The sequence below is a fragment of the Tauraco erythrolophus genome, chromosome 2 (genome assembly GCF_009769465.1).
Source record: "Tauraco erythrolophus isolate bTauEry1 chromosome 2, bTauEry1.pri, whole genome shotgun sequence".
Classification (NCBI taxonomy): domain Eukaryota; kingdom Metazoa; phylum Chordata; class Aves; order Musophagiformes; family Musophagidae; genus Tauraco; species Tauraco erythrolophus.
Window position 1 is genome coordinate 37616756 of NC_141466.1, and position 26687 is coordinate 37643442.

General features: G+C 40.9%; 1 protein-coding gene across 2 annotated transcripts; it reads left to right on the forward strand.

The window, feature by feature from the left end:
- The first annotated feature begins 2581 nt into the window (after positions 1–2581).
- SLC17A5 (solute carrier family 17 member 5) lies at positions 2582–26687 on the forward strand. 2 transcript variants are annotated; one of them, XM_086608274.1, is made up of 11 exons: positions 2582–2675; positions 6243–6439; positions 7861–8094; positions 8591–8678; positions 12128–12214; positions 13475–13593; positions 14466–14624; positions 17078–17210; positions 19198–19345; positions 24914–25004; positions 26516–26687. In XM_086608274.1, the coding sequence occupies exons 1-11, from the start codon at positions 2615–2617 to the stop codon at positions 26651–26653; spliced, it is 1455 nt and encodes a 484-aa protein (XP_086464400.1). In that variant the 5' UTR covers positions 2582–2614; the 3' UTR covers positions 26654–26687. The 2 variants fall into 2 exon arrangements, with proteins under 2 accessions (XP_086464400.1, XP_086464399.1); XM_086608273.1 differs by lacking the exon at positions 2582–2675 and adding an exon at positions 5367–5443.

Here is a 26687-nt window from a genome sequence, read left to right on the forward strand (position 1 = left end):
TTCACAGCTGTATCCGATCTGCACCCCTGAATTAGAGCTTGCCCTAAGGAGCCATGGCGCTGGAGGGAACACGCCTGGAGTTTCTTTTAAGACCCAGGCAACATGCAAGGTTTCTTTTAGCAACTGGACTTCCGAGGAAAGAGGGCCATCTGCTGCTCTACACGAGACATGCTGCAGCATGTCTTTTTAGCTTGATTATGTGAAATGTCAGAGTGGCATTTAGGGAAGGAAGTGCAAACCTTTGCTGTTCTCCTCTCTCGTGCTGTGGAGCCAGATGACAAGGGAAGTGGGGTGCTGAGCAGTGCTGTCCCCCACATCCTTAGCCTAGCACAAAGCACAGCTGCATCCAGCATTGAAAGTAACCAGGGCAAACAACAGTCCTTTTCATAGGTAAAAAGAAATTAAGACAGAAAATACTTCAAATACTTCACATCAGGACTGCACCACAAGCATGACACAGAACCTGGCAGAACAGAGCGCAGGTGACAACCAGCATTGCCTGGTAGGCTGGCCAGAGGCAAACCACACATGTTTACATACAGCTATATACAAAGTCAGCCTCCAGGGAATAAGGAATTATGTTCTTATCTGCTGTGACAAAGGTCAATGCTCCTCAAACACCCCTTAATCTGTATTTATGGGTGTCTCCTTTTGACTCTAGGGCTGCAGTCTTGCAATCAAGCAGCTTTTGGTGCAGCATGTCGCTAAGTGAAGAAGGATCACTCACCAGTGAGGGTCTGCAAGCTCAGAGAAGGACGCAGCAGGGCAGAGAAATCCGTATTCCTCGCTATTGCCAAGTTTGTTGGCATTATCTTATACTGAGAGTACAGGCAGACTCAGTATACAATTTGCCTTGGTGAGAAGAAATAAGAAAGCGCTAAAAAAAGATGAAGTCTAGGAAAAGCTTTGTTGATTGCTATAGCCCCTGAAGTCCCCTATCCTCCCTGTGTTATGATGAGGGGAGTCTAGTGAGAGCTTGGGGTTCAACCTATGGATGGAAGTGATCATACTCATGATCCTGTGCAGCACATCAGTCCTGGCCCATATCCCTCAGACTTCGTTCCTCATGGGCTGGGTGCTAGTGCACTGGGGTCTCTCTCTGGTGGTATGTACAGAAAGGCCAAGAAGAGTACAGCATATGTGAAATGCTACAAACTAAATCTCCCCTCCTCATAAAATGTTGCAAAATATGTTTGATGTGTGCTTTGTCAGAATAAAGCAATTGACTCCTATTCTGTAATTTTGGCTAGAAGAGTAACTTCCAGGTAAGTTTGACTCACAGAAGACACTCTTAGGTTAAATTTCAGAACCAGAACACAAATCCTGCTTTGCTTCACACATTTGCATAGATGAAATGCTGTATAACCGGCACAGGGCCGCTGTCCTCCTATTAATACTTGCAAAATCAGTATATCTACCTTGTGCAAAACGATACAGCTGAATATGCTGCCAGGAATCTTTTACATTCTTCCATTTTCCAGTGCTCAAAATTTCCCGGGCAGTTATTTAAACATCGGTATGGTTGTGTGGGCATCTAGCAAAGCCAAGGGTTTCAGTGGATGACCGGTAGGATCGTCAAAATGACTCAGCACTCAGCCCTGGCAAGGGCACAGACGAGCAGAGGTAGGCTCCTGCGTAAGCACCTGTAAAATTTAAAGACTTCTACCTCGTTGTTAGCTTTAACTGAGGTTGGAAACCACCAATTCTGGGAAGAAAAGCTCTATTACAGATGCTATGCTGTTTATTCATTTGTATTGCTGCATTTTAAGGCCTCACGCCAGGAATCGGGCACTGCGCACGCACACAGAATAAAAAGGCCCTGCGCTGCAGATACGCCATTTATTGTCACCATACTGCTCAAGTGACCGAGCATTTTAGTGGTTACAGAGAAACCCATCACCCGCGCCGCAAGTCTTCCCCGACTAGAACGTGGCTCCCGAAGTTCTCCCGCGCCAAGCAGCCGCTCGCCTCCGCTTTCCGTGCAGCCACGTGTGGTCGGCATCCCACGGTCGGCATCCCACGGCCGGCATCCCACGGCCGCCGTGCCACGGAGCCCTCGACACCTAACGCGCCTCTGCCCGCCCGGTGCTCCTTTGCGGCACGCAACCTGACGCGTTTGTACCAGAGCAAAGCTCGAAACGCGTTCACAGCCGCCACCTCATCGCGGCGGGCAGCCCGGGGAAGTGAAGGCGTGATTCGCCTGATGAGATTTGTCCTAAATATGAGGAACTTTTCCCAAAACAGCCGAGACGCCGCCCAGCAACACCCGCAGTCCGGCCGTCTGCCACCGTGCCCCTCAGCCCGCCCCGCCCCGCCGGAGGGAGCGACCGCCTTCGCGCTGCGGATGGGCGGGCCGCCGCGGTGTCTGCCCTCACCAAAGATGGCCGCCGAGGGCCGGCTGGGAGCGGTGTCACACGGCGGCTGAGGCCGCTTCCGCCCGCCAGCGCCCGTCACATGACCGCCAGGGACTGGCAGCTGCCGCCGCCCGGCGCCGGCGGGGCAGAGCGGGACGGGCGGGCTGCGGCGCGGCCAGGCGAGCCGCGCTCCCGTCCGGTCAGCAGTGGCGGCCGGCGGTCTGGTCCTGGGTGCGCTGCGCGGTCCGGCTGGCAGCGAGATGGAGACCGAGGAGGGAGAGGACCGCACCCCGCTGCTGAAGGAGTCCCGGTTCAGCACGGGTGAGAGGAGCGGGAGGCGACACCGGAGGCAGCTACGCCGGCGAGCCGTGCCCAACCGGGCGCCCACCTCGCTGTGGACCTGTCGGCCCGGGACGGCGGAACCCGGCGGCGCCGTGAGGGGCGGGGCGGGCCGGGCCGAACCGCGGCGCCTCCCCGGCAGCGCCGCGCCCTGTGTCGGAGCGTCGCGTTGCCATGGAGCCGTGGGGCGGCGGAGCCGCGGGGCCCGGGCCGGGAGCGTCCCCGCGGGCGCCGGGAGGCCGGTCCTCCGCCTGCCGCAGCCGCGGCTCGGGGGCGGGCGCGTCCTCCCTGTCAGGGTAACGGCCGCCCCATGTCCCGCGGCGGCGGCGCCCGTCTGCGCGGCCTCGGGGCCTTCGCCTCTGCCGTCCCCCGCCGCGAGGTGCGTTTGATCTTGAGGACGCGGCGGTGTCAGCGTTGGGTTATACACGGCCCTGCGCCCTGACAGGGGCCGGGGCTCCGTCCTCAGCGCCGACGGCGGGGAACAGGCGTGCAGCGCCGTCGCTTAATTCGCGTGTGAATTCCTGCCCTGGGCTCGGTGTCTTTTCGGCGAAGACAAGGGGGTAATTCCAGCTGAGATGCTGGCCTAGCTGTTAGGGATTGCTGGGGTCCACCCGGGTTATGGCAGAGTTTCATTGTAAGACAGAATTTGAGTAAGACTAATTGCTTGTTGTGGAAGCATCGAGAGGAAGGAAGGTGGGAGAAGCTATGAAGACAGGAGAGGAGGATCGTTACGGAGTCAGGGCTTAACAACAGAGCTAATGTGTTTTGAGGGGTTGTCTGTGCTGTTTTGTGCAAAACACACGGTTTGCACATTCTGCAAACCGTAAAGAGTAAAGTAAGATTTTTAAGATCCTTCGGTATGCCATGCAAAAATACTCTACCTACTTAGGAAACGTGTAACTGCAGCAGGAGGGGCTGTGAGCGAAATGACTTAAAAGTGCCAGAAAGAGAGAGAAACTTGAGTTAAAGTCGGTTATTAAAGCAATGCATTCTTAAGTTTGCACAATGCATCATGCTCCAGTTGAGGTGGTTCACCTCACCCACAAGGAAAAATACAGCAGAAGAGCAACTTCCTTTAACTGCCGAGCAACTTGCAGCACAGACCTGTTTTTTTTAACTGCTATTTAAGAATCTTGTTCAGTTGTAGCTACAGTATTATAAAACATGCCCCTGAAATCGGAATTAACTATAGATGTAGGACCCAAGACTACCAGTCAAGGTAAGATCTTGAACATCATGGTTAGCTGCCTTAAACTTTAGGCAGGTGAATGTCTATGTCTCTCTGATTATGGCAATCTTGTGAAGAGGTGGGTGACTGAAATGCATCTGGAATCTTCTTGAATCTTCTGTTCCATTAACTTGACCTAATATTCTCAGGTATTGAAAATGCACTTAGTGGAAAGACAGGGAACCAATAATTTAGGAGCCATTTGTTTCAGGCTTGCAGATCTATATGTGTTACATTTTTGTGATAAACTATTTCCAGTTCTAGCATTAGTGATCTTAAGTTCTTGCGCATCTTTTTTGAGGCGCTTGCTCTCCAGACAAGGTGCATGCCAGTAAGAGGCTTCCAGAGGAAAAGTAATGGATGTTCCAGTTAATCTGCATTTCCAAGGAAGGGTTACATCATCAGTGTGATATTCTGTTATTGTTGTTTAACACCAGCAAATACAGGCAGTGGAAAGGTTAGATAACTTTACCTGTAATTATATTTATTGTTATGAATTATATGACTGTACATTTTCTACTTAAGGCAAATTGCTTTTTAAACAACAATAAAGGACAATTAAGCTGCTTGACTAGTTTTTGCGCAGTAAGCACTTCCTGCTCTCGGTGCCTATTGTTTCTAAAGTAAGCAATAAAATCTTGGCTGCTCTCCTTCATGCGATTTGAAAACCAGATATGCCTTTTTCAAATGCTGCTGAGGCAAGACTTGCAGTTACCATAGATCTGGAAGATATTTTGCATATTTGCATGGTAGCCTTATTATTACTCATTTACTAAACAAACATGGCAAATACAGCCTCTCGGTGTCATTTTAACAACATACGCAGCCGTAATGAACTTCATATAAAGTTGGTTAGGGTTAGGTACTTCAAAAATGGGAAAGTTCTACTGCTTTCATGAAAAATACAGTTTTGCGGAAAGGGTCTGTGGGTGCCCCCACTGAAAAAGACAAAATTGCAAAGGCTCGTTCCTTGTTTCAAGGAAGTTACTGGGAACGGGAGAGTCTTTAGATAGCTTGTCCATAGGGCGGGCTTTTTGAATCCAGTCAAGAGGCATACTGCAGCAACAGATCAGGCTCCAGCCAGTCCTGTTGTTAATAAATACACTTGTTCCACTCATAATTTGAATTCTGAATAGTCAGAGAAAGATGAGATCACTGTAGACTGATGTAATATATGCAGGTGCTGATCCCCAGCCCTCCCAGAGTTTCAGATGTCCAGGTTATAAAATTTTCCATTAGCACCATGATTTCTTCAACAAGGAGGGAAACTCCACCCCCTAACTGTTTATAAATTCAACAGATTCTTCAAGTAGTTTCTCAACAATTTGACATTTCTACTCAGTAGGTTCAGGCATCCCCAGTTTGTAAAGAGTACCTGCAGAGCTGTAAAATGTATTTTGTGTAGATTCAAAATGTAGTGCCACTGGTGATGTGCTGGCCAAGTTACAGCTCAACTCTAACCGGAATCTCCTGGTACTGATGAACAATCTCTGCCAAATGCTGCTGTGTACTGCTGTAGAAGGTAATCAATAACTGTGTTACAGTGCAAAGTCTGATATCTGGGTTTAAACAGCTGACAGAGTCAGCTTAATACCACAATACAGATTTTTTAATGTTGAACCTAAGACTCATTTTCCTTTGTCACCTTCATTGTATGATGACTGCAGAAGAGGGGTGTAGTGAGCAACAGGGAGACTGTTCCTGTTTTACAGTGCTACTGCAGTGTTTGCCTTTCCCCTTTCTGCTAGTTTTCTCTGGCAGCTGCATATTCCTTTATAAGCAAACTTATAGAAGGAAATCTTGGGCTAGAAAACAGCCTGGAATCTTAATGCCTGTTTTTTAACATCGCTTTAAGTCTCTGTTTTTCTTGAGCTGTTTTCACGTATAAGACAGGTTTCCCGCTATTCTTGTTTTGTTTTGTTGTGGTTTGGTTTTTTTTTCCTAGTGTGTCATTATACTTTGGATAAATATTACTGTATTTTGGAGAAGACTTTTGAAAACCATGTTTCTGAATCTGTTTCCACAGACCACACACCACATTTCTACTGTAGCCCCTATGCTTGTGCGAGTAGCTACCAGTTGTCTAAACCAGAATTACTTTTGTTTTGCACATCAGTAGAAAAATGGGCTTTTTTTCTTTCCCACCCTCAGCCTCTACCCCTATTGAATACACTCCTTAAGACTAGAACAATTAGCTTGTTTTCTTGCCTATTTTTTCTTACCCATAAATTTCCAAGATTATTAGTAAAAGCCACTTGTCAATTATTCTTATTTTGGTAGGTTCTGTTAAAACAAAAATTTTTCATTTACTCTCGTTTCAGTCCCTGCATGCTGCTCAGCTCGCTACAATCTGGCACTACTGGCCTGTTTTGGGTTCTTCCTCCTGTACGCATTACGTGTGAACCTAAGTGTTGCTCTGGTGGATATGGTAGAACCTAACACAAGCTTAGGAAAGAATACGACTTCCAATGTATGTCCAGAGCATTCCTCCACCATAAATGTTCCTCGCAACACAACGGTGAGGTCTCAAACATATTGTCCTGTAATGTGACATGTAAAAGTCTTTTTAACAGAAGCTTGTGATTGATGACTCATGCTTAGGTGGCAAGAGTACAGGCTGCTCTTTACTGGATGGCCTTCTCAGTGGTTCTTTTAAAGCTATTCTGAAAAATAATAGCCTTAAAGTGCTGTGCTCAAGGTCAGGGTTTTTTTGTGTACATCCTTTCTGTGCTATTTCTTACAAATTGGCTAATCTGACCTTGTAGATCTATGATGACTCACTGTTTTATATGCCAGTGATCAACTGTTACTGTTACATCTGCGTCAGAGCTCACATCACTGTCTGTGTTTGCCTGTTCTTTGTACAGTCTCAATGGCATGAAATTTCATTACAAATTAATATGTAATATTTTTCTCCTTACTTCTTTGATCTTTTTCCCGGATCATGATTCTTGTCTTTATATCCTTTATCTCTGATTTCCTTCCAGTCATCCTTAAAATCATGTTTCTTAACTGAACAGAACTGTTGGATATGATAAAATGCTTTAAAATAAAAAAAAACACAAAATTTTGTGAATTTGGACTTGCATAGATCTCACCTTATAATCGAAGCTTATTACTGGGCAGTCTTGCCGTATTCCTGCTTTCATTTTGTTTTCTTGTTAAGAGGTCCTGTATTATTTATCACAAGCAAATTACAAATGTGAACTTTATGGGAAGAAGATTCTGTCTCATCACTTCTGTGAAATGTATGGTGCTTATTTAGATGGTCATAAATTGGGCTTTTGGAAGTGATCCCAAACTTCAGAATCGCTTTATTGGGCAACAGTTCATGACTTCTTGCTGACTTCCTTTATAGCTTCAGGCTTCTCAACTTGATCATCTTTCCTTTTACTACTTTGTCCACTAAACTCATCTCCTCTCTGCTGTGCTTTCCCATTCTTCCACCTACTCTTGTGAGTCCTGTCCTTGGCTGCTCTCTTTCTTTATATTAAATTTAAGCATCTGTGTCTCCTTGTTTACTTTTCTGTCCATAAATTTTCTGGAGCGTGACAGAATGGCCACACTGTCATACAGAAGTGGGATTCATACTCATGTGGACTACATATTCTGTACCTGTTTCACCTAACCCAAGTTGCTTAGAACTCATAAAGGGATAACTGTCTGAGCACTTAACATTTCACGTTATGATGATTTTCATACTTGGGCTAGATATGTCTGAACAGACTGTAAACTACCTGCATTAGCTTTCGACATAACTTTGATTGCAGTATAGATGTATGTAGAGGAAGGAGACACTAGAGAGGAGGCCATGAAAGACTTGTAATTTAGGTATAAAGGACTAAATGATGGATTAAAGTTATATACAATACGGTCAGAGAAACTACTATTTTGAACTTTACTGCATTTTGTTGGTTTTTTTTTTTTTTCTCTTTTTAGGGGGAAAAATATTCTTGGGATGCTGATACTCAGGGGTGGATCCTTGGTTCTTTTTTCTATGGCTATATCATTACTCAGATTCCAGGAGGATATCTTGCAAGCAAAATTGGAGGGAAGCTGTTACTGGGGTTTGGAATCTTTGGTACCTCTGTATTCACCTTACTTACTCCCTTAGCTGCAAATATGGGAGTTGGCTACCTCATAGCTGTCAGAGCCTTGGAAGGACTGGGAGAGGTAATCCTTTTTCTCTATATAGCTTGAAAATGTATCTGAATAATTATTAATAAATTGTAGTGATTAGTCCTGGTGGGTGTCAGTATGCTGGAGTAGTGTATGGATGGTTTCATTTTGAGTAGCTTAGTCTTAATTTTTTTTAATAATTAAAAAGTTTTCTCTGTATTTTTAATGTAAGCTTTTTGAATAAGAAAAAGGTTTTATTTGTACGGACACTTGAGACAAAAGTAGAATTATCCCTTCTCATTTGTCAGAAACCAGGAGGTCAGAACAGTATTGTTTGTACTCTTGCAGGTTTTCCAGTATATACAGAATCAAAAGCAGGAAAAATGAATTTTGCCTACTTACTCTCATGCCTTGCATACTTTTTAAAAGTGGTTTATTGCTAAACAAGAAACTAACAGATTGTGCTACTGTTTTTTGATGAAACATGCAAAGTTGAAGGGAGTTCTGAATCAGTTTTCACACTTCAACAGAAAGAAATGTTGTTTTCTAGGGTGTTACCTTCCCAGCTATGCATTCAATGTGGTCTTCTTGGGCTCCTCCACTGGAACGCAGCAAACTCCTCAGTATTTCATATGCAGGTGAGAAATTCCCACGCTGATAACAGGATTATACATTTTTACTGCAGTAACAGGGAGGATTGACTTAAATCAAAGGGATTTATATTATAAATTTTAATTAGCATTTAATCTGGAAAGCATAGCATTGAATTAAGTCTTGCTTTATATTCATTATTTCCATTTATTCATGGCTCTTATAACCCGAGAAAAGGTATTGATCTGCAACTAAGTATAAACTTCAGACTAACTTTGATATAAAGTGGTGCAAAGAGTTACTGTGAAGCTGTTTAATAGAAGATACTGTAAATAACAGAGATATAGTATTAGGAATAAAAAAGCTGGGGCAGAATCACAGGATAGAAGGTTTTGTTTGGTTGCGTTTTTGTTTTTTTTTTTAAAAGTGATTTTGGAGGAACTCAAGCAATAAAATGTCCAAGGTCCCAGGTATTGCTGCAAGAGCTCCTTGTCAGTTCAATACTCCCTGACAAGATTCTTTTAGATACTCTACATGCGTTACTGGTCTCTGATATGCTCGCTGTCATGACACTGGGAGTGTCCAGTCAATGGGAAGGAATGTGTGAGTTGAAGGCAGCTCAAATCTGTTGTCATCTTAGAAATTCTGTTGTTAGTTATTTAGTTTTTATACTTTATGTTGAGCTGAGCCACATATTCACTCACCTCATGCTGGTCTGGCTAACTCAGGCAGACAGTTACACTTTTAATGAACTCAAGGAGAAAAATTTACACCACCATCTGATCCACTCAACAGTTGATGTAGTCAGCTGATCCACTCAACTGACATAGCTGTTTATCTAAAACAAAGGACACCCTCTGGTCCCCTTTGTGTTGAGAAAAAGTCAGCTTTCTTTACAGCAGCTGTGGTCAGTCACACCCCGTGTTATTCCCTGAGCTTCATGGACGCATTGCTCTTGCCTGTCTCCGCTGAGCCTTTGTCTGTTTTAGGGGTTTATTGGTCAGTCACATTGCTCAATTCAGTATTTGTGGGGCAGGTGGAAAATGTAGTTTTCTAAATTTACTAGCCAAAATTGATATTACTTCTTTGAGCATGACAAATTTTGCACTCACTTAGTGAAGTAATGGTTTTACTCACTCTTGTTAGCTTTCTTATTAAACCTAGGCTTCCTCGAGAAGTGTCTCATTCCTTCCTTTGTGCTATTTCAGGCACATCTCCCCCGTGGAGTTGAGAAAAATGTAACAAAAGGCCTGAGGCTCGAGATAAGAACAGAGACAGATCACCCACCAACCACAGCCCAGGCAAAACAGTCTCAGCTTGGGGACAAACCAATTTAATTAGTGATTAGTTATTTCAGAGAGGATAACCAGAGACAAAAGCCAGATCTTAAAAAAACACCTTCCCCTCACCCCTCCCTTCTTCCCAGTTCTACTGCTTCCCCTCAGTTGTGCAGTGGGATGGGGAATGGGGGTTGCTGTTTAGTTTGTCACATGGTGCTTCTGCCGCTCCTTCCTCATGGGTAGGACTCCTCATGCTCTTCCTCTGCTCCAATGTGGGGCCCGTCCTCACAGGAAAAATAGTCCACAAACTTCTCCTACATAAGTCCTTCCCGCAGGATGCAATCCTTATCCATCAGATTGCTCCTGCGCGGGCTTTTCCCACACAGTCACAGCTTCTTAGGGTACAGCCACCCGCTCCAGCATGAAGTCCCTTCCCACGGACTGCAGATGCATCTTTGCTTTGCCGTCAGTCTCCAGCAACATGGGGGGTCCTTCCCACAGAGACAATGTTCTACGAACTCCCTTAGGCACAGACATCTGCTCTAGGGTGGAGTCCTCTCCCACAGGCTGAGGGTGAATCTTTGCTCCACCATTAATCTCCATGTGCTGCGGGGGGGCTGCTGCCATCTCACCACAGGCTGCAGGGGAGTCTCAGCTCCGGCACACCTTCTCCCATTCCATCTTCACTGACCTGGTGTCTGCGTAGCCGTTTCTCTCAGGTCTCAGCCCTCTCTGTGCTGCAGCCGTGCTGGGCCTGACCGGCCCAATGAACCTTAGCAGTGCCAGCAGGATAAACTCTGCCCAGCGGACGCCCTGGAAGCGGGGCGCTTCAGAGCTCTCCAAGCCGCATCGCTATGGCTATGTCCAGTCAAGTGGTTGTGGAAGGCCAGGGATGGGGCCCAGCTCCTCACCTCCCCCTTCTTTTGTCTGCAGGTCCTGCCTGGTTCAGATTCCTTCTTGCCCTTCTTAAACAGGGCGTTCACAGAGGCACTGATTGGCTTGGCCCTGGCCCAAGGCAGGTCTGACCTGGCCAGAGACTGGTCTGACCAGTTTTGAAGCCAGGGAAGCTTCTCGCATCTCCTTACAGGGACTATGTCTGCAGCCCCTTCTCTGCTACCAAAACCCCACCACATAAACCCAGCACAGATGGATAAGGCATCTTGTGTAAACTTAGAGTATTTCCTTTTCCCCTTGTTTTCATGGCTGGCAGTCATGTGGTCTGTGGTTTATTTAATCACGATCATGTTGATTTTCTAAGAGAACATGTGATTGAGGTTATATGTAGTTATTTTGCTTTATGTTTTGCATGAAGTATGTGGTTTTGTTGTTTGTGGTTGAAGCTTTCTGCCTCAAATAAAAATTATTGTTTCCATGAAGATACAATGTAGGCAGCCAGTGTATCAACAGAACGTAATGTTTTCTGAGTTGAAATTAGGTTTGTAGAAGCGATCATATAACTAACATTAAGAGACAAGGTCTCCTATTTTCTACCAGTAGAGTTCCTAAGTAGGTAAATAATTTGTGTTGAGTTTCTGGTTTAGATTTCAGGTGGAGGACGGGGGAAACCCACCTTCCTTTACAAAGTATATACTGGATTATAAATGCAGGAATAGTTTTTTTCCTGCTTTTGGCTTGTAGCTGAACTGGAATCTGCTCATCTTTCCCTTCTTCCTTGCCTCAACCTGCACTTGCCGAATTCAGGGATCGTGGGATTTGAAGCTGCTGGTTATATGGTGCCTTCTGGCACTTGTTTCTAGCATTCCTGTTTCTGTGGAGCTAGTAAGAGTTATGAGAAATGGAAATTGATTATATCAAGTCAGAACATTATCCTCCTTCCACCAAGTCCTTAATTGTACTGTGGTCAGCTCTCTGGTTTTGCAGCAGTACCAGTTGACTAATTTGCATTGTTTTGGATGCACTAGAGACATCAATTTCTTGAGATGAATGTGCTGAGAATGCCTGTCTTTTATTGCTTTTTGCTTGTAATTTTGGATGCTTTGGACTTTGTGACTCCGTATGCTTGGAGCTGCCAAAGCAGCTTATTGTGCCTGTTTTTCTTTAAGGTGAAATGGCAGCCCACTAGTGGTGGTGACAAATCTTTTCTGCATGATTTATTACAGAAAAATAAAATAAAATAACCGTGAAATGCCTCTTAGTTTAAGGGGTCTATAGGAGATGTAATTGTTTTTCCACTTTGTTCTGCTTTCTTTTGGTAGGTGCACAGCTGGGAACTGTTGTCTCTCTGCCACTCTCTGGTTTAATTTGCTACTATATGAACTGGGTTTACGTGTTTTACATATTTGGTAAGTGTGTTTTTTTAAACTGTTAAAAGTACAGTCTGTATTCGTTTTTAAAAGCATGGTTTATTATAAAACTTATTTTAAGTTTTAAAAACATGTTTGACTGGTAGAGTTATTATTTCATTCCTTGTGGGAAATCAGAGATATTTAAAGCTCAGGAGATTCCTGTGTGTGGCTATGTAAGTCTTGTTTCCAATGAGCAAAGCTGTCACTGAGTTGAACAAAAGCTGGTGTAAGTCAAATGCTCTTAACTCTCCCACCACTTGGAAACAACAGGCTGAAATTTCTTATTTGAAGTGTGAAATTGAGTTAATAACTTTAATCCCAGGAACAAACTTCTACTCTGAATGAAAGAACATGTGAAAAGTTACTGCTGCTTTAAATGGGAACTGTGTGGAAAATCTCCCTAATGGTCACAGGAACCCTGAAGGAATGCCCAAAATGCAAGGCATAACATATTTACTGTGAGTTATGTTTTAGAAACAGCTCAAAACCAGAAAATGTTTTCTAACAGCATGTCATAGATCTAACTGATGCTTTTCATAGGTCTATTCACATGTCTGAGCCATTTCATATTCTGCACGGGTAAGGGACAATCAGAATAAAAGACAAGGGTTATGCTTTCCTCAACAAAATCACCTTCAATTTTTGTATAAATAAAAAGGGTTAAAGACAAAGAATCGGACAAAATGAAATAAGTTACAATGATATAGTTATATAAGTACAGCTGATCTGGACTGACTATTGAAAAGTTATCTTTTTCAAATGACAGTTCTGGAGTTTGGCTTAAAAAAAGAAAAGAAGGATTGATCATCAGTTAAGCTATATGTAGTGATATTCTATCACTATGTGCACAAAGCATTTTTTGTGATTAAACTGAATGTAAATTTTTATTTCCTCTGGGTGAGCCGTATCCTTTGTGACTGTTCCGTGTGACTGATAAAAATACAATATGCATGTGTATGCAACTTTCTTGCTGTATGAGGCACTTCCAAGAGGAACAAAAAAAAAAGGAAAAAAAAAACACAACAAAAAATTACTTCCCTGCTTAGTCCTCTTTATTGTTTATTACCTCTAAATATGTATTGTTAAATCACTTTGGGGAACTACTGTTTGGAAGTAGATAGAAAAATAATGTTCATTAAAATTATATTAGAGTATTTGGAAAAAACTTCTAACTAAATCATCTGAGTGTGTTATTCAGTCGATATAATTGGTTATGTTTTTATTTCTGTCTCTTCACCCATCTTTTCCCAACAATAGGTGCACTTGGCGTATTATGGTTCTTCTTCTGGATGTGGTTGGTTAGTGATACACCAGAAACTCACAGGAGCATTTCACATGCTGAAAGAGAGTATATACTCTCTTCCCTAAAAGATCAGGTACAGCTCTTTGGTATAGTCATACTTAAGTAAGAACATAAACAACAATATTGTCATTAGCATCGTGGTCTGTTTATGTCTAAAAAAAACATCCTTGATCTGATATAGAGGCAGAATTTGTCAAACAAAAACTTAGAGTGCAGTTGTATAACTGAGGAACAATCAGTAGTCAAACAAAGCATTTACAATAATGCCTTTTGTCATCGATGTTGTCGCAGTGCTTTTTAAATAAAAAGCTTATCACTTCTCTTTAAACTAGATCCAGACCTGTATAATGTCTTCAAGCTTTGCAATACAACATTTTATAACTTTTTCAGTGTGTATTCTAGAGTAAGAAAGAGATTACTGTTTGTGGAGAAAACATTTTGAAAAGGCTAATGAGCCTGTCCTTAAAGTACGAGTTTATACCTGTGCCTGGGGGATATGTATTTACAACTTGTGAAGCCGGCTGAGAGATCCAAGTTGATCTCTAGGACTGAGTAGGAAAGATTCAGCTAAATAAACACAAAGGGTGACTTCAAATATTTAATCATTTGTAGTAAAAGCAGGGGTCAACAAATCTCAACAAGGGAAGGCATACTTTTTGAAATTCTGATTACAAAACATAACAGTAATTGGTTTACTTTGCAATAGTAAAAAAAAAAAGTAAACAACATAAAGTAACATATATTAGTATACCATCAGTGATAACTGAACACAGTAATTTATTTATTGCTGATGACTTGCATCTATCGACTGATACTCACTTTGTGCCCTTCAGAGTCAATGATCAGCATAGATTTGGGTAGGATCAAAACACTATTTAGTAAATGTTAGTGTCAATGTCCTGATCTCTCTTACTCTTCCCTTTTTCTCTGCCTCCTGCTTGCTAGCTTTCTACACAGAAATCTGTTCCCTGGAGACCTATACTGGAGTCCCTTCCGCTCTGGGCTATCGTTGTGGCACACTTCTCTTACAATTGGACTTTCTATACGCTTCTTACGCTCTTGCCCACATACATGAAGGAGATCCTGCGGTTTGATGCACAGGAGGTGAGATAAATAAAAATACGGTCACTTTCTTCTAGATTAAAGAAATTAAATAACAGCAGTTCTTCTCTGCTGTTTAGAATAGAGGAACCTGTTTAAGAACCTTGCAATGTGAATGTATAGTTGGGAAACGGTAAAGTAAATCCCCACAGTTCAGTGGATGCATAAAAAATGTTGCTTGCCTTGTAATTTCCACTTTTTTTCAGGACTTATTTGACATTTAGCTTACTACTAGCTTCTGAGCTCATTTTTCTGGTTGAAGATGCATTTTTAACTGCTTTGATTTAAAACAATAACTATAAAGATATTTTTCTCTGTTATATGGTTTGTATGATTGCTTCAGATTTTATAACTTGTTTTATGGCTTCTGAAATACTATCTGCTGCTTCTTTGCTCACTCATGAAGGAGAACATTTCCAGTTAGAAAAATGAAACTATGGAAGTCATTGGACAAGTGGTGTTTTTGAAAGTATTTTAAGGGGCAGGGGGAAGGGGGGGAAGCTTCAGTCTGATTTGATCCCTTTCGAAGTTGTCACTTTCTTTCCTTTCCTCAATGAGCAGCGAAGGTAAAATACCTTTTTTTAGTAAAGTAAATAGGATGAAAAAAACCCCGTAGACTTAAGGTCCAGAAATAGTGCTTTTCAGGGAAATTTTTTAAAATAAAATTATTTATCAGGGAAAAATTACAGGCGGTTAGAGGGTGGAACATTCTTATTTATTGCAATTACTTGACTGTACTGATCTTTCTTTAATGAGACAGTTTCGGTGATAGCATAGTTTACCTAGAGAAACTGGTACAGCTCAAGTAAAAAGGTGCTCAGAAATTTCAAGAAGCTTAACATAGTCTTTTCCTGGTTTAACGTATGAGACAGGTTTAGAACAAACTGAAGATGCACGCCATGCAAGAAAGAGGTGATGCCAGTAATCTTGGCAGGAAAAGATGGGGAATCTCAGCATTAGAAGAGAAGGCTGCAGTAGGGCAAGCTGGAAAAAACTAGCTGAAGTTGCTGGTTGGGTTTCTTATTATGCCTCTTGAGGGAATACCTCTGTAAACATCTATGGAAGTCGTTTGCTCCCACAGCCCTTGATTGCATGTGTTTTGTAAAACGCCGTTGCATTAAATGCTAGCAGGTTCTGCTGTGAAGTGGTTTCCTATGTCTCTGCATTATGTTTCTTCCTTTTGGAGTGGCTTAGAGTTCTGACTGTTGAGAACATTACAAAAAAAAAAAAAAAAAGCTTGCATAATGCTGTTGGCCTAACTTTGTTGCCACACAGATGGATGGAAATTGCATTACTGTTTAAAATATTATACAGTTGCTACTGTACAGTCCACTAGTTTCCATCCTGTAATAAAGGGACTGGTTAAAAATAATGCTGTGTCTTTGAACTGTGCTTCAAAAGAATTTTTTTAATTACTAAGACTATTCTGTTTTTCAAAATTTTGCTTACTACTTTTGAAAGCTGAGCATTGAAACCCAACAGGCAGCATGCTTGAGTGCTGTTAGTGGATTTGAGGTGGGGATGTGTTTCTGGTCTCATTTCAAATTAAATTTCCTAGGGAAGCTTTCGCTGATTCTTTGACAAATATCCATTTTAGAGTAGTGTATAAACATTAGAGTATTTCTGTCCAATAGCTATCCAAATACCTCTTTTTAATCATAGATTAGATCAAATCATAGCTCCGTTATCAGTAATTACCCATAATTTTATAGAAAGGTTGTAAACTCGTGCAGCTTGGTAGCACCTTTCGTTTTTCCTCATCAGAAAAAGATGCAGAATCAGGCAGAAGTCTCTAAACAGCTCTTGGTTAAAGTAATGGGAGTTAACAGGTGACTTCAATGTAAGCAATGTCAGGTCCTGAATAGCTTTGCTTTGATATAATAGGATGTCCAGCCTGGATCTGATAAAGGTCCTAGTTCTATATCTTGTCTCTGATTACAGCCAGCATCAGATGTTTCAGCAGATAAATATGAGATGATGTAATGTTGAAGAATTATAGTAGTACAAAACCCTGAGATTCCATGTATCTTTCTACATTCCAAATAAAATTTACAGCTTACACTTTAGTAACTCACTCAATAGCCTGTCCCACTGGAAATTGGTGTTTCTGGAAACTTGCATGATCAGAGTAATGTCCACAAGATACCTTCATGTATGGTTTTCTTTTTCCTGAACACAGTTGCTGATTTAAACCTTTGAGTTTTTGGTCTGGCAGCATTGGTAGGTATGGATTAAGTCATGCAATGGAGAGTTTACACATTGGTGACTTTAAAATGCTTTGCTTTTTCTGTCCCTAGGTGTCTCTCTCATGGTAATACAGTAACTACAACAGTAGTTACATGGATGGATGGTTTTGACACCTCTGGTCTTTGTTAATGCTCCAGCATAAGTGATTTTTCAGCATATTGAATTGTCATTTCAGTGTTTTAACTGTCTCTTTTTAATCTCCTTAACAGAATGGGTTTTTATCTGCCCTACCTTATTTTGGCTGCTGGTTATGTATAATTCTGTCCGGGCAAATTGCTGATTATTTACGGGAAAAACAGAACTTGTCCACTCTTTGTGTTCGCAGATGTTTTACCCTAATAGGTAGGTGCAAGTATCATCTCTCTTTAGAACATATAGTATCAATCTGGGAAAAATGAAGTTTGGGAGACGAAGTGTGACATTCTCCTGTGAGATTAGACAGGATTGTGCATGGCTTGAGAAGAGCAGCTTTATTTGTACATAATAATAATTTCTCAAGAGTAAATCCTATCTCTTTCCATAAAAAAATAGGCCTATTGCATAAGAGAATGATAAGAGATTGCCAAAAACTTTGTTTAGGTCAAGATACATAATTCTTACAAGCAAACTGATTAAATAAATGGTCAGGTAGAATCACCATTAAAGTGGTGATAATTGCTTAAGAGAATGATACCTTGTAATGGCTTTCTCAAACCGAGATGGGATGTTGTTCTGCATGAGTCTATGCCCAGCCCTGTGATGTTCAGTGTTTTGTTTATTTAAGAATTAAGTAACTGAATAGAAATACACTTGCCAAATTTACAATTGCTACCAGGGTAGAAAGACCAAATAGAATCCAAAATGGTCTTGACTAACTGGGAGGAGAGATCATAAAATCATAGAATGGTTAGGGTTGGAAGGGACCTCAAAGATCATCTCGTTCCAACCCCCCTGCCATGGGCAGGGAAACCCTCCACTACACCAGGTTGCTCAAAGCCTCATCCAATCTGGCCGTGAACACTTCCAGGGATGGGGCATCCACAACTTCTCTGGGCAACCTGTTCACTCCCTCTGAGTGAAAAATTTCTTTCTTATATCTAATCTAAATCTCCCCTCTTTCAGTTTAAATCCATTTCTCCTTGTCCTATCACTACATTCCCTTGTAAAAAGTCCCTCTCCAGCTTTCCTGTAGGCCCCCTTTAGGTACTGGAAGAGATCAACAAGGTCAGGTTTTTAACGAATTTTAACGAAGGCTATATTTAGGAAGAAGTTGATTGCTGATTAAAAGAGGGGACAGGGGAAAGAAGGAGGAAAAAAAAAAAAAAGATAGATTAAGCACAGGAATCACAAGTTGCAGCCTGCTTGATGTATGCCCATCCTTGCTGCCTTCTCAATTCTTCTAATTCAATTTCTTTCTTTAAAGCAGATCTTAAAATAAACTCTTAAGTTTATTTATTTTAAAACTACATCATTTTGGTCATCCAGGTTACTGCTGGGCCTCACACTCAAGTATGTACAACTGAAGGGTAAATGTGCTGTTGTTTTAGGAAAAACAAGACTCTTATGTTGGTTTCGCCAACAAAATCATGTACTTGGAGCTGTTTACAGAGATGGTGATGGAGTCGTGTAAATGGGCTCTGGTACTGGGAAATGGGTACCAAAGTTGACTGCAGACAGGAAGCAGCGTGCACTAGCTCATGATGGCTGCTAAACTGTTTCCAGTACCTGATACAGCATCTCTAAAGCTAGACTGGGTTCTCTAAATTGTACAGCAGGCTCCAGTATAGATATACCAGTTCAGAACTTGTAAATGTGAAATAAAGCTCATTCTAGAAGGTGTCTCCAGGAGAAATATGCATATATATATATATACACACACACGTGTATGTATGTATTTTTATGAACCCTTCCACCTCTGACTTCTGCAGAGCATAATAAAGTAGTGTTTGTTCTTGAAACCTGGAGAGTTAAATGAGGGTGGTTTCTTTGCAGTGCGCTGTTCACCTACCAGTGGCAGTGCAGCTTCCATTATTTTTATAACAATAAATTGAATTCATTTGCGAAGTCACTTTCACTGTATATTGATTTTTGTTCATTTTTTATGTAGTTGAAGTTTGTTCTTTGCAGCTTGAAGGGGACTTTTTTCTTCTGGCTACCGCTTCCTGCGGCAGCAAGAGGCTTACAACCCAGCTGCACTTCCTTAAAAGCCCAGCGTAACGCGTGTGGCGCAGTACTGGATTCTGTACACTAGGTGGTGGTGGAAGCTGTGTAGAGAACGTACACGCAGCTTAGAGCCTCTTAATGTCTCTTTTGTTGAAAGTCCATTAATTCTAAGATTTCTGTCTTAAAGGAATGATTGGACCTGCGGTGTTCTTAGTAGCAGCTGGTTTCATAGGCTGCAACTATGCCCTGGCTGTTGCATTCGTGACCATATCAACAACACTGGGAGGATTTTGTACATCTGGCTACAGCATCAACCATCTCGATATAGCGCCTTCGTAAGTATTGCTGAAGCTGTTGTCAGTGCATCTGATACATTTAAGACTACTTCTTTTTTTGTATTGCTGGAGTGCCTGGGAGATTTAGCTATGGACCATGTGCTGTACAAACCTGGAATGTAAACACTGACAGCTTACAGTTTTAGGCACTGTATTTGCAACAAGTGCAAGTTTGGCAAGAATATGATACGAACAATAGTTTAGAATAATTGCAGTTTTGATCCTGCAGTAATAAATTATATCATTCCTGTAATTATATTTACTAGATTTTTGTCATATTTGATTCATGATCTTAGCAAACAGTGTTTTTGGAACAGCACAATACAATTAAGTGTTTCACTTTTTTAAACTTTTCCATCAGAGCTATCAACCTTTAGCGGGAACATCACCATACTTAAGCACTGTGATACAGGCAAATTATTTGTATTCGAAAAACATTCTATACACCGGTATGAAAATCTTGCTATGAGTAGATGACCTGTTACCTGTAGGTGATGAATCAGATATGTACAATTGCTCTAAATTGCTAACTTTTAGGAATGCAAAGTTAGACTGCAGGCTCTAATTTCTCCAGTGTGTTACAAATTGAGAATCTGGCAGATCCATCAATTTCTTGAAGAGCATGGATGTAAGTGTATTCTTTTGAAAGACCACATAAGCATTCTTTGCACTGGTAATAGTCAAGTACTTTGCTTTGTCTTTCATTTACCTGTTTGCAGTAACACTTAGATATGAGCAGGGTCAAATGACTTTATGACCAAAGAAGAGAGTGTTTCTGTACTAACATGTAAAATGAAAAGAGTTTAAGTGTAAGTGAAGAGGGGGAAAAAAACATTTTGTAGAGATGTTACCTAGAAAAAAGCCTTAAGATCTGGGAAACTTATATGGGAGACATCAGGTCCAAATTGAAGATGATATCCAGGCCTTGGCATTTTAAAGGATGGTGATCATGTTCCCAGTGATGGACAAGTTTTGACTTAACAGATGGATATGAAATAGTGGGAGCCAATGAATCTTGTCAGGTGAGATTAGGTAGCAAGCAAGAGGAAAGTTATCAATGTCCAGGTATAAACAGCTTGTACTATGAATTAAATATGAAAGTAAGAAGAATAGCTTTGTGATGCACTTTGTTTTGCATCAAGTAGAATTACAAATTTAGAAGATGTAGTTAAAGCAGTGCATCTGGAGTATTATGGGGCCGTATACAACTTCTGTTTCAAGCTTAGCTTTGCAGAACTGCAACAGTTAGTTTCCTAAAAATGTAAAATGATGGCTAGGAGTTAGAGTTATTTGTTTCATGTATCTGTGTTTAAAAATGCAAAACATAATCGTTAATGTCCAAAGAAATTACTACGGTAAGTTACTTAATGGCAGAACTTGGACATCTGTGCAGTTTTGATTTGCCTCCTTTTCTCTGTGCATCACAAATTAGTCTTTGTGTCATTGTTTTAATATTCCCCTGCATAGGACCTCTTCTTCACTCCTTGCACGGATGGATCCTGCTCTAGAAATGACTGAGCATTGTATAGAAAGGCAGACTGGCATTCGTTCCTAAGCCCTCTACCTCGTAGCTGTAGTAGGTGAAGAGCACACAATGACTGAGACAGGACATTACAGGAGAAAATAAGGGTCATGTTTAAGGTAGCTGAACATTGCTCTTGGGAATTCAGTCCTTTTAAGTGCTCTGTCGTGGAGTTTGCATGTGGTAATCAGTTGGATTAGACTCTAGTGTCGTCATCTGGGAGGACCAGGTTCATACACTCTGGCTTTAGGAATCCGGACTCTTAAGAGTTCTTTAGTTCTGAAGAGGGATGGGCGCTTCCTGAGGCTGGTTCAGACAACCATAATATGTGAAGGGAGTCTGCAGCAGCTGGAATCCGAACTTAAACATCTCAGCTGAGAAGCTAATGTTGGATCCAGTGAGATTAATTGAGGCCTAGCTGATTTATTGCTTGTTTTCATATGCCTCTTCAAACTATTAAGTTCTGGTTTGCGAAAATGGTATTAATCAGAGCACAAATAGAAGTCAGTGAAGCTGTGCTTTGAATATATAAACAACGCTGTTAAATACTCTTAAAATTAGATCCTGAGGATCTCAAATCAAGCATCCAGTAAACACATACTTTCTTGGTCTATGTTGTCATTTCCTATCTATAGGATGAGTTTCACATTATCATCTCCATTTCTCAAGAGTGTTGTGAAAATAAACTAATATTGCGAACAGTCCTACTGCAAAATGTTTGGGATGATTAAAATCCTATTTCCAACAGCTGAATGGTATGCAGAAAGCAGGCTTTGTGTCCATGCATTGAGCAAGTGAAGTGAAACAAAATATTAAATGGTGCTCGTTAAGTGAGTGCAATTCATCCGGTCCACTGAGGGCAACAGAGCTGTCACAAGAAAAAGAAACCATGCAACTGCAGTGTATGCCTCCTTGAGGCATGTGCACAAGAAACATCTGTATGCAGGTGATGGCTGAGGTTCCCAGAACTAGGATGTTGTGTGTATTTTCTAATTTGAGAGATGCTTCACTTTACATTTCCAATGTGTTTATTTCAAGGGTGAATTTGTATATGAGAGTATACAGAGTCTTTTAGGCGTTGAAAAAAAAGCCACAAGGAAAAAATCATGTGGCATGACAGCGATACATGTCAGCAGGCATAATTGGATTCGCTACATGAACTGCTGCAGATCCCTCTGACCCAATCCCACCCTGTTCTTCCTACCCTTGACAAAGTCCTGCTTTTATTCTCTTTTCATTTAAATCAAACAAGTTCCTCTAGCCCTTCTTTCCTCTCAGATAGGCTGAAGTGAGTGTGCTGATTATGATGCAGGAGAGGCAGGTGTCTTGCTGATAGTTCAGAAACCTTGGCCCAGCATTGCCTCTAGCGACGAATGGCCACGTATGCAGGAAAACTTTACTGGATGGGAACATGGTCAGGGAGGATGCTGTTTTATTGAAATCAATGAATCTCTATTCAGTACGTGCATGCTTTAATTCAGGATAAATCTGTCCAAATGGAGACAGAAGGAAAAGGGCATGTCCTTATAACAAAAGTTGTAGAAAAAAATTTCTTTAAATACAGAAGTACAAAAACATCCAAGACAAGAGGAAAAAGAAGCCTTTTTTTTTTCTCCCTACCTAACTTTTTGTGACTATCTGAATTTTGTTGGATGAAATGGCCAAGGCAGACATTCACAATTTCAAGGAAATGCTTGACATAATTGTAGAAATATGAAAAAAAGGTCTGCATAAAAGTGTGAAGCAAACCTCTGTTAAGAGTTTTCCCAGAGCTCCATTTTTTTTGTAATTTACTGAAAGATATTAGAATAACCAGAAATGATTCAAAGCAGTTTCAAAATGCACTTAAATGCCCATTTTAGTTGGTTAAAATTATGCTGACTAGAATAGCAAAAGGTCTCTTGTTGCTACTAAAACTTGCATTATACCAAAGAAATAATGATTACATTCACAGGAAAAGACGAATGAAAATACTGATACTGAAGGAAAAACACATTTTCTATGTGTTTTTGATTTCTAACGTGTATTTATTATGCCATCAGTGCATTGAATTGGGGGGGGGTGGTGGGGAGAAGGGAGATAAGATTGTTCTTGTGAGGAAAATATATCCTCTTCTGGCTCTTTAAATCTAAATCAGTATGTTGCCATGATTACAACTTCTAGTATTGCTATTACCATGAGCCCCTGTAATATTCCTGCAGCTCGGTTATACACTAAGGACTTCACATACCTGTTTTTTTACTCTTGATTTTACTACTTAACTGCCCTGCAAGTTGATTTGTATTTGGTTATCCCCACCATCCCATAAGAACCTGACCAACAACTTACTATTAGTCTTGCTCTACAAACATGTCACTTTTTACTTTCCCATTTCATATGGGAGTCTCCACTGTGCTGAGGGAGTGGCATAGCAGTTATCTGCATCAAACAGCGAGCGTTATCAAGAATGCAACTTATGTCAGAAACACTGGGCATAACCAGAGGCGTTTAGTCAGCAATTAATTGCCAGGGATCTTTGGCGACCAGAGAAACTATTAAACTATGTTTAGTTTTGAAAGTGTGTGTTAACAGTATTGTGTTGCTTAGACATGTTGAAGGCAAAATGTATTTGATTCTGCTTAAAGGCTTTAAATGGAGTTTTGCTATATGTGCTTATTTGCCTAAGGGAAACTTTTACACTTTCACATTCAGCTTCATAAAGGCCTATTAATTCTTAAAACGCTTTCTGAGATAAGAAGACTACATACTACATTTATAAGAAATAAGTATTGTTTTAATTAAGGCATTGGAGCTTAGTCTAAAATACATTATCATGCTTTAAACTGATAAGTAGTGTTGACCGAAGAAAAAATCAACTAATAGGCTAGATAATTGATTCTCAGGAAAAAACACGTTTCTCTAATATTGTTGGACTGGGTACGGGTATCACAACCTTTTTTAACAATACCGTATGGTTCAATTCAGCTGTTTTGGTAAATAAAAACATCTCTTGAGATGAAATTATCGATTTTAGCATAACAGAAATATAACCCTGCTAAACAGCATAAAACGATCACTGAGACATAACTCCTTTCTCCTGTGGTAAACCACAACTGTGAGTATTTTGTATGATTCTTCAGTCAGCAAATCCACCTTGAAAATCTGAACTGCAGGGATCTGTGCTCTGGTGGTTGGACGATTGAGCTCTGCTGCAGAATGTCTAGCTCTTGTTTCTCTTCAGTCTCTCTCACAAGTCTGCGCTTGTGGTACAGTTTCAAATGTGATCTTTTGGTATTGCAACACTCCTATGAGAGAGATCTTTAATTGCCTAGAGATGATGTGCTGAGACTTGGATATTAAGCAAGTTACCAGCTTTTCCCAGCAAGTTTTTATGGCCGCTAGTGCATATGCATGCACTTGTGTGTGACAGAGCAACACGTTCATGGAACAGGAAGCTTCAGAATCGAGCTGCTGGAATGGCAACCAGCAAAACTGGTTAAATCAGACCCATTTCCCCTTGGCCTTGACCCACAGAAAGCTGAAGGGAAGGACTGCTGCAGCATTCTGAACTCAGGTCTTTGGAACATCCACCTTGTAGTGTAAGTGGGGATATCCATCCACACTGGTGATGTTGCCTTCTTGGCACATTTTAGCAATGGTAACTGAACCAACTCTTATTGTTGCCAAGCAGCTCTCTGTCATACTCCTTGTTGTCTTTCTACTTCAAGGCATGCAATGTTTCTTTTCTAACTTCTGTAATGGATCCATTCCAGACAGTTTCGTTGTGGCTCAGCAAAGGGGATGTGGGTTTGGATTATGGATCCTGAGCAAAGCCATGAGTAATTTAAGTTAAATTCCGTAACTAGCCTCTGGAAAATAGAGACATATGTACCAAGTTGTCAGTGAGTTGTTACTAGAATAAAAGCAAGCCATTCCCACTGGAATATTTGTCTTTTAATTTGTCTTTGTGATCAAGTTGAGACCTATGTGATCAGGTTAGGCAAAATTGTTTCCATCACTGATAATGAGGGTAAGTTAATAAGCAGCGTTAACAATTTCTCTTGCAGGTATGCTGGAATTCTCCTTGGGATCACAAACTCTTTTGCTACTATCCCAGGAATGGTGGGGCCAGTTATTGCCAAGAACCTCACTCATAATGTAAGTCTGCTTACTATTTTTTCAGGTGTTACATTTTTGTTTCTATTGAATGGAAATTGTCTTCTCAAGTCTGCGGCCATTAAATGATATCTGGGTTATACATGTGAGTCATACTAAGTCATACTGTTCCATTGCTCTGAATGTCTTCATTCCTAGCCTTTATTCTTCTGATTCTGATCAAGAAAATGAAGGTGAAATCGAAGACCTGTGTAAGACTTTAAAATTTTAGTGACTCACTGCTTACATTCTTTAGGAGTGAAATGAATATGTTTTTATCACAGTAAAACTCTTTTAAGATCCAATTAGATGAGACAGTTGTGGTATTATTTTAGCAAATTAAGACAAGTTCTTACCTGTTTTCTGAAGATCAGTCTCTCACGTGAGGTGTTGAGTTGTAAGGTGAGCATTTGTCAGATGAGTGAGAAACTAGATTCGAATATGTGGTTTTTACAATGCGTCCCTTTGTATGTACATTACAGGATTAGGATCTTCTAAGCTGTGTTAGTTTCATAAAACACTCAACTTGAACAGTGTTAGATTTGGCTTCCAAGATGGTTAGTCAAAGGGTGATTTGGAGCAGAAAAAGGGAGCGAGGAGGGTTTTTTTTTTAAAATCAACTGTATGAATTATTCTGAAGTCCCTTAAGAAAGGAAGATGGGAGGAGTAAGTTTGTTGAAACGGTTGAATTTTTGGAGTTGGTGATCACTTCAATGATTTTCTTTGAAATAATATGAAAATATTCATTAATACATTAATCCAAACAAATCAGTTCTTCCAGATATCTTAACAAGTGCGATTTTTTTGGTTTGGGTTAGGTTTTTTCCTCATACTGTTCTGGTATTGTTTTTGTAGTAAGGAGAAGAAAAAACACAAAACAGGCCTTAAGACATCTATAGATATTACTTCTTTATTTAAAAAGAAAAGAAGGAAAAAACCTCCAAAACCCAAACAAACCACAGTTCTTTGCTACCCGTGTCTTAAGTCCTTTCTTAAACACCAGAATTTAGAGGATTCCTCTTGAAATCTGAGTATAGCTACCTTGTTTGGGCTAAAAAGCTTATTAATCTGGAATATCCACATAGTAGTCATTAAGAATAGCTTGCTACATAGTACAGAGCATTTCAGCTCTTGGATCACCTGACTGGAAAGCAAGGTACGGTTTCCCCTTACAGTAACGTTCTCTGTGAGTGTGTGTAGCCTTCGTGCAAGCATGAATTTTGATACGGAGGTTCTGCATCTCAGATGATAAGCTGATCCAGACAGTCTAATGCAATTCTGATAGGACCATCTGTGTAAGATGTGTTATTAAACTGAAGTTGACTATACTAATGATTTTATCTTTTATGTTTATAATGCTTTTCCGTTGCTATGAAATCACGCTGAATAGCATTTACATTTAAATAAGCAAGGCATGTAGCATTGGTTTAAAAATTACTTTTTCTTGAGTGTGGAGCTGCAAATTGACTACTCTCTCTTTTTTTTTTTTTTTTTTTTTTTCCCCCTTGTGACAGAATACTGTGGGAGAATGGCAGACTGTTTTCTATATTGCTGCTTCTATTAATCTCTTTGGAGCGATTTTCTTCGTGTTATTTGCAAGTGGAGAAGTTCAGGACTGGGCAGTCAGTGGATATCACTTGCACAGAAACTGAAGGAGATGTTGAAATTCCAAAGCTGTACTGAATC

Excerpts from the sequence above, each read along its gene's own strand:
- SLC17A5 (XM_086608274.1), top strand. The coding sequence starts at position 2,615 with ATGGAGACCGAGGAGGGAGAGGACCGCACCCCGCTGCTGAAGGAGTCC. Across the intron at positions 8,679-12,127 it reads CCTCAGTATTTCATATGCAG|GTGCACAGCTGGGAACTGTT; the intron begins GTGAGAAATTCC and ends TTCTTTTGGTAG. Across the intron at positions 14,625-17,077 it reads TGCGGTTTGATGCACAGGAG|AATGGGTTTTTATCTGCCCT; the intron begins GTGAGATAAATA and ends TCTCCTTAACAG.